Here is a 13,671-nt window from a genome sequence, read left to right as displayed (position 1 = left end):
CTTTTCGAATAAGCAAATATTTTTAGATAAAAACTAAATAGTAAAAACGATATTAAATTTTCTTAAAACAAAGGAAAAATTAATTAAATCTTTTTTTCCGTAAAATGAGAAGGCAATTAATGAGAGAAAAAGCTTAGATAAATCTCAAGACTTATTGTTTTAATAATAAAAATAAGTAATGTAAATAATGATATTAAAAATATGAGATGTTATCTTTTAGTTCTAAATTTATCAAATAAATAATTAATCAAAAATATTAATCAAATTTTATATTAATTAAGAAGCTTTTTATTTTACAACTGGTTATCAGTATATTTTTTAAGAAAATTTATTATATTATCATTTACTTTTTTTCCTTTTCAATCACTATTTTTATTTTTCAAATTTCCTTTCTTTTATAAGAATTTTCAACCAGAACTACTATTATTTTTAAAAATGTTAAATCAGTGACGTAAAAATTAAATACCCGCAAGTAAACAAAAAATTAATCTGAAAAGTAACATCTTAAATTTTATGATTTTTCATTGTTATTTTTTTTTAAAAACTAGATTGAAGAATTTCAAGTGATTTATAAAATTAAGATTTATTTTCAATAAAAGGAAATTCTTAGCTATTAATTAATTTAAATTTCTTAAAACAACATACGAATTCATTATATTTATGTTTTGAAAAATTATTTATTTAAATTTGAATTTATCAAAATTATTTTTATCAATATTTTATTTTAATGTTAAATTTTAATTAATTTTTATAATTTAAAAAAAATATAATTATTTGAAATAGTAAACTGAAGAAATAGTTTTTATTGTATAAAAACACACTAAAGCAAAATTAATAATATTTCATAGTTTTTAATATATAAATTGTCTTTACTCTTTAATTAATAAACAAAGTAGTTTTTTTTATTATTAATTTTAATGGTTATTAAAGTTAATTCAGTTTTAATTCTTTTTACTTATTTGAAAACACTAAAAATTATTTTTTAGGACATCGTTTTATTTTTAGTTTTCACTACAAGGGTTTTAAAAAGTGTGATCTTATATTATCTCCTTGTTAACTTTATAAAAGTTTATTTTCACTTTTTTGATCTATGTTAAAGTCTTGTATTTCTTAAGTTCTACATGATAGAACGTTACTCAAACTCTCAGAATTGGATTAGTTATAACTTGATGATTTTGCAATAGCAAGAGGTGTTTCTTATGATTTTTTATGCATATTAGCTTGAGTACATTAAGTATTTATATTTGATAAAGTATTTTTTTTCTTAATAGCTTAACTTTTAAAAACTGTATTATTTGGTCTATTTTAGTTTTTTTTTGCCTTTTTCAAAGGAACTTTTTGCTTTTTTAAATTTGCTTTATTTATTTATCCTAAAACCTAACTAAAATTGCTTTTTGGAAAATACCTAGTAAATTCTTATAATTAATCAAATTCATTTATGCAAAAAAATTCATCTTTTTAAATATTATATGAAACTTCCTGCTAATTTTCAACTTCTTATTTGATTTGAGTAAGCTCAATATAGCTTATTATTTGCTTTAGCAGATTTTAGTCTTATATTCTTGAAGAAGATGCTTCAACACTTTTATTTTGATAACTTGATATAGAAGTATCTGAATTTTTTCTCCAAGATTATTATCTAGTGTGGTTTTGAATTTTATAGTTTGTTGTTGAAAATTGCTCCTTTATAGGGTGAAGTTTCTCATAATTTTACATATTTAAATTACTACTATTTTAGGTATGAAATGCGTTTTGCAAAAAAGAATTTGATTTCTTAAACAGATTTTGAGAGTTTTGAAGTGTAGACTAATGTTAATTTTTATTTTCTTCTATCAGAATTTCTGTTGCTACTATTGAGCTTGTGGCTATTTTCTTTTAAGAATTAATTATTGGGTTTAATCTTTCATTACCTTCTTCACCATTTTCTAACTTTTCTTCTTCTAAAAAAAACTCGTCAGCTATTTTATCAGAACTTATTAAAATGATATTAAAATCTTATCCTTCGTTGTTTTATTTTAATTAAAAGGCATCATTGTACCTATAAAAATCTACATCATTCTCAATTTCAATAGTATTTTGTGCAAGCTGTATCATTTCATTCTTATCGATAGCCAAATTATTTATGTAATTTAACCTAATAGCTCTTAAATTTAACTTGACTTCTGCATTTTCAAATAAACTATTAAACTTAAAGCGATCATATCTCTCAAAGTATTTTCTTTCTTAGCTAATGCTTCTATTACTTCTTTCAATCATTAATAATCTTTAATTTTTCAATGTGTAAAAAGGGCATTAGTCGTACCTATGACTAAATTTATTGCAAAAAAAGCATGGCTAATCAATTGATATCTTACTGAAGATAACTTAATCTTTAAGTGAACAAAATTTTTCCTAATTTATTATTTAAAAATATTTATTCAATTTTTTTTAATTTTTTGAAGTTATATTTGAAAATATTTTAATTTACGTATTCCAAAGGATCTTCTTTCAATACTTGCTTGAATTCATTCAACTCTAAATATAAAATTTAAGAAACAGTTAAGCTTTTAGCTTCTAAGTTTCTACACTCTCCTGTAAAAAATTCGTTTATCCCAAAGCAATTATCTTTCTCCTATTTTTTATTTAGAACGTTTATTAGAAAATTTAAATTTTACTGCTTTACATTTTTGATGCAAATTTGATGATTGTTGCTACTTAGCTACACTTCTCCTTTTAGAATGTAAAATAATCTATTATCTTAATCGTTTTATTTAAATATTATTTAGCCAGGACCAAAAGTAAGTTCTTTCATTTTGAGAGAGGCATTTATTAAGATAGAGTCTTTGAAATTTAGTTTAAAATAATTCGAGCTTTTAAGAAAAGGATAATAGGAATTTATATTAATTTGTTATTAGAGGTAAGGTGAAAGCTTTTTGACTATTTCTTCTCCTTTTTAATGGTTGTAATAATCCATCTACTCTAAGTAATGTAAATATTAAAATACTTATTACTAGATCATCTAACTAATATTTCTTGTTCTCATATATTAAATCATATCGACTAATTATCTCCTTTTTAAGAAATAAAATATTTTAAATTCAAAATTTCAAATAATTAAAGATAATATATTTTAAATTGATTTACTTCTTACTTACTAGAAAATAAATAATATTATCTAAAAATAAATATATTTAAATATAAATTAACCAATAATTAATTACTTGTAGTTTGCTTGTATTTAAGCTCTCTAAGTAAAAATATTACCTATACTGCTTACAATGTAGCCGAAAAACCCACAGCTATAAACAACCATGAAAATAACAAAAACTTTCTCTTAGAGAGAAACTGGTGTTATATCTCCATATCCAACAGTTACCATAGTAATGAAAGAAAAGTATACACTATTTATATATTTAGCATACCAGTCTGCAGTCATTAAATTATTTTTTGTTATCCAGCTTTCATCAACATTTTTAGCTACTTAGTAAAAAATGCAACCTAATAGTTATTTATTTGGCAAAATATTTATTAAGAATTTCAAAAAAAATATCAATTACCATTTAAATGGGCAAGGAACATTACAAGAAAAATAAGCTTAAATATTTGAAAACTTAATGGAAATCTCTAAGATAATGAAAATTTTGTATCTACCTTTACTATTGAGTTCTGAATTTAATAAATCTTGAGTAGTAAAAATACATAGTCATAAATGTCTTATGTTACTAAAAAAGAAAGAACAGTAATAAAATCTATCACAAGTCCTCCGCTATAGTAATAGTTCAGAAAAATTTTTTTCCTATCATTGACAGCTATATTTTCTTTAAAAAATCCAGTATTTAGTTTCGTAAATATAGAAGCTATTAGAGCGATAGCTGGAATATAATAAAATACCACTTTACACCATCCTTATTTTAAATAATTAACTTCAAATGAGTCAGCCAATGGAAGAGTAAATAGTTGAGCTGTTAAAGTTATCAAAACAATGAAATCTAAACTAAGTACAGCAAAATGTAGTGGATCAAATACTGGTATTTATTTTGCTAACTTTTAAAAAATTTTAGAAAATATTCTAAAGAGTATTTTTTTACTAAAGTTTTCATTTCCCATTTCTTACTTTTTTTGTTAGTAGAAAGATTTATCATTAAATCTTAATTTTTATTCTGTTTTCATAATTCTAAATTTATAAAGCTGAGACAAATTCTTTATATTTCTTATAAATCTTGAGAATATACCCAAACGAGATACAAGTGCATTTTTTAGCTTTTCATCTTTCTTTTTTAACTTTTAAAATGTACCTAATTTACACTAGTCTTCTCCTAATTAATTTTAAATTTGGATTTTTTCTTATTCTTAAGTTTATAAGGCCTCATTTTAATCAGGAATATCAAGCAATTTCTGCTTTTATTATTGTTAGTTATTAGTTTTATTTTAAATAATTTTTATTAAAGTATTTTAAAATTGTTCTACTTGCATCCTGCTACTTCTTCTTCTTTAATTTAAATTTTTATTAAATGTATTTTGTTTATAAAATGGTGAACCTTAGATTGCACCTTCACTCTCTTTAGGCTCTAGACTTTCACAAATTGAAATTTTAGCTGGTCTTGTTTTTACATAAGAGATTTTTCTTTGTTATTTTGATAAATTACGGCTGGGTTATCTAATAAAGTTTTCCATTCTTGCATTTTCTTGCTACTTCTCACATAAATTAATTTTTGGGTGAATGGTAGAATTTAATGGTTGAAGACCATTTTGTTTTTGTCTTTCAGTTCTTATGAGAAGATATTCTAATTAGCTTTTATTCATGCATTAGCTTGTGCTATTAACTTCAGCGAAATCCCTTACGCTTACATAATTTTCTTCATTTTCTTAACTTTAATATTCCATTTAGTTTTTTGTAGGAGATGTATTTAATGTATGATTGAGTAGGTTAGTATCAAATTATTAACTATGCAGATATGCATTTGCTCCTTAGTTTAATTAATATAGACACATTATTTTATTCAAACCCTCTAAATTTTATGAATTTTGACCCTATTTAATCTAGTTTTAGTTCATTTTATCTATTACTTGAATAAAATAACAATAAAAAATGAGTGCGTATTTTTGCTTAATTTTAGTTAAGAATTCGTAAATTGTGTTTTTTATTTAAAAATTTTTGTTATTTTTTTTATTATGTTTAATTAGATTAAGATAATTAAATTGTATTAAACATTTAAATTCAATTTAATCATAAAAAACACATAAAAAGAAAAGATAAACATTAAATTTTTAGATTCATATTATAGTTATTTAGTGTATTAATTACTATGTTTATTATCTTTGATATAAATTAAAATATAAGCCAGCAAATTTTTGTTAATGTCTCAAAAAATTAAAAAAAGAGGATAAAACACGGCCTAAAAATTTTGTATGAAAAATAGAATAAAATAATACAAATATGAAAATATTTTAATATTTTAAGCAATTAAGCTAGAATGAATGTCTATAATTGTAGATATTTACTTAAATATTATTTGAGGGAAACCTAATTTTATAAATTACAAGCATTACAAAGAAGTTTTTTTGATAGTCTTAATTAATAAATTTTATGTTGAATTATTATTTTTATTTCATAATAAAAAATATACTTGTTAAATTTAAAAACTTTTCATTTTCAAGTAAATGATTTTATTCTTATTTTTTACTAAAATTTGCCTCTAATGATAAAAAGAATGCAAAACAAATGAATTATAATATTTTAACTTTGTCATTTAAATAAAAATTTAGACGATCAAAACTTATAATTTCTGTAAATTGAGTAGACAGTAAATTATTTTCTAGAAAAAGTTCATATAAATATAAAGAATTATTACTTTTTTAACAAAAAAAACCAAAAAAACAATATTTTTTTTGCATTAAAGTCACGTTACTATTATAGTGATGTAATTATGACAAATATTGCTTTAAATTATTAAATTTATGAAGTAACTGATAAAGAAAAAACATTAATAAAATTAATTAAAAAATTAATTTGTTAATTTTACTGAACTGGAACTGGAGATTTATATTTATTTTTAAACTATTATGATATCACTTATTTTTCCTCTTACGTCATTATTTTTATTTCTCAAATCTCAAATTTCCTTAAGAAATCAATTTTCATTTCTTTTATATAAATTTTGAACAATTGAAGTTTTTCTTTTTTCTTATTACTAAAATAAGTGATATTTATATAAATAAATAATATTGCAACAAGTAAATAATTAATTTATCTTAGAGCAAAACATCATTTTTCATTGTAATTTTTTGAAGAAACTAGATTTAGGAATTTCAGGTGATTTATAAAATTAAGATTTATTATTTTCACTTAAAGGTGATTCTTAATTATCAATAGATTTATCTATATTTTTATTTTAAGAAACCTGTATTTAATCATTAGCAATATTTTAGTTTATTGATGTATTTTCGATTTTATTTGTATAAGCAGTGAATCTTGTATTCATTCTACTTCTTCTGATAGCTGTAGGAGATTATAAAACTGTATTTTTTCTAAAAGTCTTTTTTCTCCTTTTAATAATCACTCTCTATCTTTTTTAAGATAATTTATTGCTTTACTCTAAAACACAAAGATAGTTGCTTTTTGGGAAATAGCGAATGAATTCTTGCATTTAATCAAAATCATTTATTGTAAAAAATTCATTTGCTTAGATGTGAGAATCTACTTCTAATTAAGTACTTGCTTTGTGCTTAGTTTGATTTTGTGCTATTAAGCTGACTATATACTTAAGTAAATTCTCTTCGATAGTCTTTTGAGGATCTTTTATTGTATTTTGCTTTTAGTAGTGAGATATGTTGGAAAGTCTCTTAGTAGACTGCTACCTTTACATAAATGTTTTTTTATTACCAATTTGATTATTATTTTCTTTAAACATAGATAATTTATCATTCATTATAATACTCGAAATAGGATTCGGAGTATTCTAGTTTGGTGTCTATCCTTATTATGAAGTGTTTTTTCTCTACTAATTTCTTGAAGAAACTAGTGACGTTTGTGATGAAATTTTTTATTCTTCCAAATTACTATCAATTGCTAAAATAGAACTTCTACTAACCTTCTTATGCATATTTGATACAGGATTTAGGGTATCTAACGCTTCTTATTCATCTTCATCGCTCTCTTCTTCTTCTTCATCTTGAGAGTAAAACTCTTCAGCAATTTTATCATTAGGTATAAGTACAGCAGTAAATTCTTGATTATCATTATTTTATTTTAAATAAAATGAATCATATTTTCTATAAAAATCTATATCTGTTTCCATTTCACAAGTATTAAGGATAAGTTAAATCATTTGCTCTTTATCTATAATTAAATTGTTAACATAGTTTATTCTCACCGCTTTTAAGTTTAGTCTAACTTCATTATTCTCCAATAAACTACTAAATTTTTGTTTCAATTTTCTCTCTGATTGCTTTCTAATCTAATTTATACTTACCTTACTCTTTTCAATTATTAATTACTTCTAGTGTTTTACAGTATAGTAAGGGCATTCAATATATTCGTGGTCATATCTTTTACAAAAAAAACAAGCTTAATCAACTACGATTCTACTTTGAATAATTTAATCCTTCAAACAGCAAAATTTCTCCTTTTTAAATTAATATATTATTTAATTAATTTTCTTTTTAAAAGTAAAAAATATTTTTTAAAGTTTTATTATTTTTAATTAAGTATTCAAAAATCGTAGTTTACAATAAAATAAATGGAAATCAAAAGAGTGGTTTTTACTATTTTTATATTGTAACCTCTCATTTATTACAATCAGTATATAACATAAATTTCAAATAAAGACTTCGATTCCAAAAAACTTTTTTCTTAAAAGGATACTGACAGATTATATATAGTTGAGAAGTTAAGTTATTTTAAATATTTTTTTTTGGATTAAAAAAGATTAATTACATATTCATAGGGATCTTCTTTTAGAATTTATTTGAACTAGCTAAGCTCAAGGTATAAAATTTAGGACACAGTTTTACTTCTAGCACATAGATTTCTTGCCTCACCACTAAAGAACTCACTTATTCCAAAACAGTTATCATTTTCCTAATTTAAAAGATAAATTATTAAGCCTTTAAAAGTATTATTAACCTAAATTTTTACATCTTTAGTGCAAATGTTGTGGCTATTGTGTATTAGTTGTACTTCTCCTTTCAGGATGTAAAATAATCTGTTATCGCAGTCATTTTAATTGAATATTATTTAACCTGGTCCAAAAGTTAATTCTTTCATTTTAAGTGATGCATTTACTAAAACAGAGTCTTTAAAATTTAGTTTAAAAATAGTAGTCTTATTTAGAAATGGATAGTAAGAATTCATATTAATTTATTATTGAAGATATGGAGAAAGTTTTTATACAATATACTCACCCTTTTAATGATTATAGTGATCCATTTATTCTAAGTAATTCAAATATTAAAATACTTAGGTTTAGATTGCCTAATCAATATTCCTCGTTCTCATATAGTGAATAATATCAACTAATTATCTCCTTCAATTAAAATAAAATTATAATTTTAGTAATTGATAAAAAAATAAATACATACTTATATTTTGCTTTTATCTGTGCTCTCTCAGTGAAAATATTACCTATGCTGCTTACAATATAACCAAAAACTCCACAACTGTAAGCTACCATAAAGATTACAAAGACTTTCTCTTCAAGAGAAATAGGAGTTATGTCTCCATATCCAACAGTTACCATAGTTATAAATGAAAAATATACACTATTAATATATCTCACTTGCCATTCAGTATGCTATAAATTATTTTTTGTAAGCCAACTTTCATCTAAACCTTTAGCAACGTAATTAAAAATGCAACCTTTAAATAAATAAATAAATAAATAAATAAATAAATAAATAAATAAGATATAAATTTAATTAAAAAGAGCCTTTTTTTAAATTAAACTATCATGATTAAGAACAAAAAATATTGTTTAAAGGAAATAAAAATACACACCGTTCATATGCGCCAACATCAAAACAAGAAATATGAGTTTAGTTATTTAAAAGCTAAATGGGACTCTTTAAGATAATGAAAACTTAGTATCTATTTTAGTAATGACTTTCTATATTTAATAAAGTCTTAGGATGAAAAATAAATAGACATAAGAGTTTTAAGTAAATTAAGTCACTACTATTGAAAAGACAGTTATTAAATCTATGACAAGCCCTCCACTATAATGGTAATGAAGAAAAATTTTTTTTCTATTGCTCACAACTATGTTTTCTTTGAAAAAACCTGTGTTTAATTTTATAAATATAGCAATCAAAAGTATTAGAGCAGGAAGAGAATAGAAAAATATTTTACAGATTCCTATCTTAAAGAAGTCAATATTGAATGAGTCAGCTAATGGTAAAATGAGCATTTAAGTGATTAAAACTATTAAAATAACAATCTCAAAAGCTATTATAGCAAAATTCAAAGGATCAAAAACAGGAATGGAGTTAGTTAATTTAGAAATAAATTTATTGAACAGTTTAGAAATTATTTTTTAGCTATCAATAGCCACTGAGATCTATTTTTTTCTTGATTAAAAAAACGATAAATCATTAAATTTTTATTTTTATTCAAGATTCATAGTTTTAAATTTGTAGGATTGAGATAAGTCTTTCATATTTTTTAAAAACCTTTAAAAGCGTTTCACTCTTATTACAAAAGTGTTAGCCATTTTTTCTCCTTTTTTTTTGAGCTTTTAAATATTTAATTTGTTCTATTAAAAGTCATCAATTTAAGTTTGCTCTAAGCTCTTTTATTACGCAATTTATTAGGCTAACTTTTAAGACTTATTAATATCGTTTTGCTGCTCTTTTGGTGTTATTTCAGTATTTACTATATTTTAAATATTTTATTATTAAATTATCTTTTGCAAAGACTATTAAAATAACTCTGATTGCATCTTGCTACTTCTTCTTTTCTCATTAATACTCTAAAAATTCACATTCTTATTTGACTTATTTCTACTAAGATCATCAAAATTTTAAGAATAATTTTCATTTTTATGATCTAATTAAAATCTAAAGGAATTTAACTAGTCTTATTAAGAAGCATGAAAAAATTACTATCTATTACTAATATTGTACTCTTCATTTGAATATTCTATTTTTGAATTTTCTTCTTATTTTCCATAAAGATTAATCTTTGGATAGATAGTAGAATTAAGTGGTTGAATACCATTTAGATTACTTCTTTCAGTATTCTAAAGAAACAAATCTTATTAGCTTTTACTTAAATATTAATTAGCTTCCTCATACTCTGATTTATCTTGTAAATTTCTAGCGCTGACATAATTTTCTTCATTATCTTATTATTAAAATTCTTTTGAGATTTATGGAGATATTAAGTATAGAGAATTTCTTGGTTAGCCAACATCAAATTATTAGAGAGTTTAATTTTTTTTAGAATCCGAAGGATAAACATTTAATCTACCTTTTATATCTTGGCTACTCTATGTAATCCAATTTTCAATAGTATTATATTCTTTATTCATATAATACAAATTTTTTAAAGCTATGAAAAATTATAACTAATGTTCTAATAATTAGATATACTCTCAATAATCAATTACTTTTGATTGTTTCTTCTACTTTAATTTTTAAAAAGAAATTAGAAATAAATAGCAATATTTATCAAAATCAATCAAAATCAAACACCAATTATATTTATTATTATTTTATAATTATGATAATGATATAAAATTTTTTATTTGGTAAAGTGAGTATAATTGAATTTATAATATTTACTTTCATTTTCATACTAATTAGGTTTATATTATACTATTATTTATTTTTAGTTAACTTTTATATAAAAATTCACAGAAATAAATATATTTACTATATCCTTTACAAAAGCATTTTATAAATATTACTTTCCTTTCTTTGTACATAAATACTTACATATATACATATATACATTTTAATAATGTAAAAAGTTCATCTTATGAAATTCAAAATTAAAATTAAAATTAGGCCAAAGGGCTTCAGTCAAATAATATCAACCTGTTAAATTAAAGGAATATTCTTCAGCATATAAATATTTGAGGTGGATAGAATGTTTGTTAATTAATAGAGGAAACTCACAAATTTTTTTAGGATTAATTACTTTAAAAAATTGAAACATAAAAAAAAGAATAAATTTTAATTAAGAAATTATTTATCAATTTTAAAAAGCTTTATTTTCTAAAACAGACAAAAATAAATGAAGAAAAATAGAAACTATGTAATAAAATTTGATATTGAGTAGCGTTTTTGAGTTATAAATACAATAAATTAGTTTTTTTTAGATTAAAATGAATTTTTTTATCATTTTTTAGTTTCTTGTTACTTTTCAGTAGCAATGATTCTTCTATCGCATTCAATCTATTAATTTTATTAAAATTATTTTTCAATTTTTAATTGAGATAGCTTAAAGATATAATTTATTTTTACTGTTTGTGTGTTGAAATCGTACCAAGTTTTCATGGGTTTTTTAATTTAGTCTCCAAATTTAATCAATCTTTCCAAGCATTCTTCAAAAGAGTTAGTATACAAGTAAACAGGTTATACCTTCTAAATAGGATACTCACGGTCGCAGTCTTTGAAGGGATCCAAGTACTCGAATCTTGAGTCCTTGCTTAAGAAATGCTATTTATATTTTTTAATTTTTAATAAAAACTTTAAACTAAATTGTTTTTACTTCGCATTCACCAATAGAACTAGCAATACCAGCTCCATAACCCTTCATCTTTCCATTTTCTTTACAAGCCCCGAATTCAATAGTGAACCAATAAAGATTACCAAGTCTTCTTAACTATTCATCATTTGCACCCATGCTCAATAAACCAATTTCTTAACTTATGTCTGCTACAACAGGATCAGCAAACATAGGAATGTGTCCAACAACTAGTTTTTTAACAAATCATTAGATCTTGTGGTAAAAAAATTAAATTTATTTATTTATAAATACCTTCGTGAACAATATCGGGTTCAGGAGTGTACTCTGGAACCTTATGATGACGAATATACTAAGTGGAGAAGAATACACGATGAGCCAAAGCATTTAAAAATTCTCTTTAAGTAAGAATACCATGAGCAGCTTTGATTCTGAAGTTAGTTTTAGATCTAAGATAATCATCTAAATCTCTTAATTATGGGATTTTTTTATCAACTCCTAATTCCTTTTCTAACTTTGATTTGTGGTATAAGTATTTATCAGTGCACACATCTTTATGATATACACTTAATTTGTTATAAATACTTCTCCATGTTTACTATTCCTAATCTGTATATTCTAAAATGGGAATGGGTTAACCTAAGATATGGCTTTTTGAAACCTGAGCAATGTAGTCTCTTCTTTTTCTGTATTCAGGATCCTTTTATTTATTTGTTTATTTTATATTAACATGTAAAAAATTAATTAATAAAATAAAGATTTAATTAAAGGTTATTTTATCTCCACATTCATCATATGATAAATAAAATATTTCTACTTTTGTTTTAAACTATTAGCCAAATTAATATAAGCATTTATTTATTTTTTTATTTATATATTTATTTATTGTATTGATATTATATATTATTTTATGTAAATAAATATTTACTGTGAATTATAAGAAGTCTGCAGAGTTTTCTTCTACTACATTCATCAATTCTTCACCAACTTAATTTATTTATTTATTAATAAAAATTTTATTTTTGAAGTTTGATTTTTCATTTTACTGTGTTCAAGATCAGAGCTATCTCTTGGATACCATGGAACTACGCTAACATCATCGGAGAATTTAACATTATCGAATCTAGATTGTAAATCTTTAAATGCTTCTTATACGTTTTTATTTTCTCTCTTTCCTTCAAAGGTGCATATAAACATGACATTTTAGTTACTTTATAAATTGAAAAATGGTAAAATAAAATCTTGTAACTTTAAATTTACTTACTTTCCCTTTTTATTTAGAAGCTTAGGTTCTATGAAAGTCAAATTTATTCTATGGGACTTGAAGACTTCAAGGACATTGCTTAAACTTCCAACATAGTCTTTAGTGATGATGAATAATTCTATTTGATTTTAAGAAAAAAAATGTAAAAAATAAATGTCTACATCTTATTTTAAAGTTTATTTTTAATAATTATGATATCTTATTGCAGAAGATCGAGCATGCTAGCAATCTGCATAATATACTAGATGGATATATTAACGTGGTATGAAAAAAAATATATTCTTTGACAATATAAACTTACAATTACCTTCAACTCTGTCATTTTCAAAATGCTTTCTGAAGACTTATTGCTGGCTCATCCTCATTTGCTGTTTATTCTAATTAAATATTTAAGAAGTTAAAAGAGTATTGTAAGTTAATCATAGGTTACCTGGAATCTAACAGCATTGTTGAGGAGACTTTGAAGAGCTTTTTTTACAAACATTTTTATTTTTTTATTGATTGATTTAGGAATTATGTGAGATATTTTTAATTATATCTATTTCGCTTATCCTGTTAGGTTTTATTATATTTTATATAAGCTAGACTTCTTATTTCTTATATATTAAAAAATTGTTAATCTTATTTTTAAAACTTTAGTTAAGCTGTAAAAGAATAATTATGAAATAGTAATTTGAGGAAAAAGATCAATTATTACGCATCAAAAATATTTAACGTGATTACTAAAAATTTACTATGAACA

The 13,671-nt window shown here is 22.6% G+C and overlaps 3 protein-coding genes across 3 annotated transcripts; all 3 read right to left on the bottom strand. All coding sequences in view use genetic code 6, as the record gives it.

Moving 5' to 3' along the window:
- Positions 1-757: 757 nt before the first annotated feature.
- TTHERM_00997540 (cation channel family protein) lies at positions 758-5,161 on the bottom strand. The gene is made up of 5 exons (XM_001019194.2): positions 3,537-5,161; positions 3,201-3,477; positions 2,663-3,050; positions 2,468-2,611; positions 758-2,391 (listed from the first exon to the last, which is right to left on the bottom strand). Exons 1-5 carry the CDS (start codon positions 5,032-5,034, stop codon positions 1,009-1,011), a joined length of 3,690 nt encoding a protein of 1,229 aa, XP_001019194.2. The 5' UTR covers positions 5,035-5,161; the 3' UTR covers positions 758-1,008.
- A 1,090-nt stretch (positions 5,162-6,251) lies between these two features.
- TTHERM_00997530 (cyclic nucleotide-binding domain protein) lies at positions 6,252-10,505 on the bottom strand (the record flags this gene model as incomplete). Its single annotated transcript, XM_001019193.2, has 6 exons — positions 6,252-7,604; positions 7,916-8,059; positions 8,117-8,504; positions 8,560-8,836; positions 8,975-9,256; positions 9,326-10,505. 6 exons carry the CDS (start codon positions 10,503-10,505, stop codon positions 6,252-6,254), a joined length of 3,624 nt encoding a protein of 1,207 aa, XP_001019193.2.
- Positions 10,506-11,316: 811 nt separating this feature from the next.
- Positions 11,317-13,413, bottom strand: TTHERM_00997520 (biopterin-dependent aromatic amino acid hydroxylase; the record flags this gene model as incomplete). Its single annotated transcript, XM_001019192.3, has 9 exons — positions 11,317-11,373; positions 11,443-11,637; positions 11,690-11,895; positions 11,960-12,365; positions 12,594-12,652; positions 12,712-12,875; positions 12,930-13,047; positions 13,237-13,306; positions 13,360-13,413. The coding sequence occupies 9 exons, from the start codon at positions 13,411-13,413 to the stop codon at positions 11,317-11,319; spliced, it is 1,329 nt and encodes a 442-aa protein (XP_001019192.2).
- Between the last annotated feature and the right edge of the window lie 258 nt (positions 13,414-13,671).

Source organism: Tetrahymena thermophila, assembly GCF_000189635.1.
Source record: "Tetrahymena thermophila SB210 genomic scaffold scf_8254589, whole genome shotgun sequence".
NCBI classification, from domain to species: domain Eukaryota; phylum Ciliophora; class Oligohymenophorea; order Hymenostomatida; family Tetrahymenidae; genus Tetrahymena; species Tetrahymena thermophila.
The sequence above is the reverse complement of the archived record's forward strand: the minus strand, read 5'-3'. Positions and strand labels throughout refer to the sequence as shown.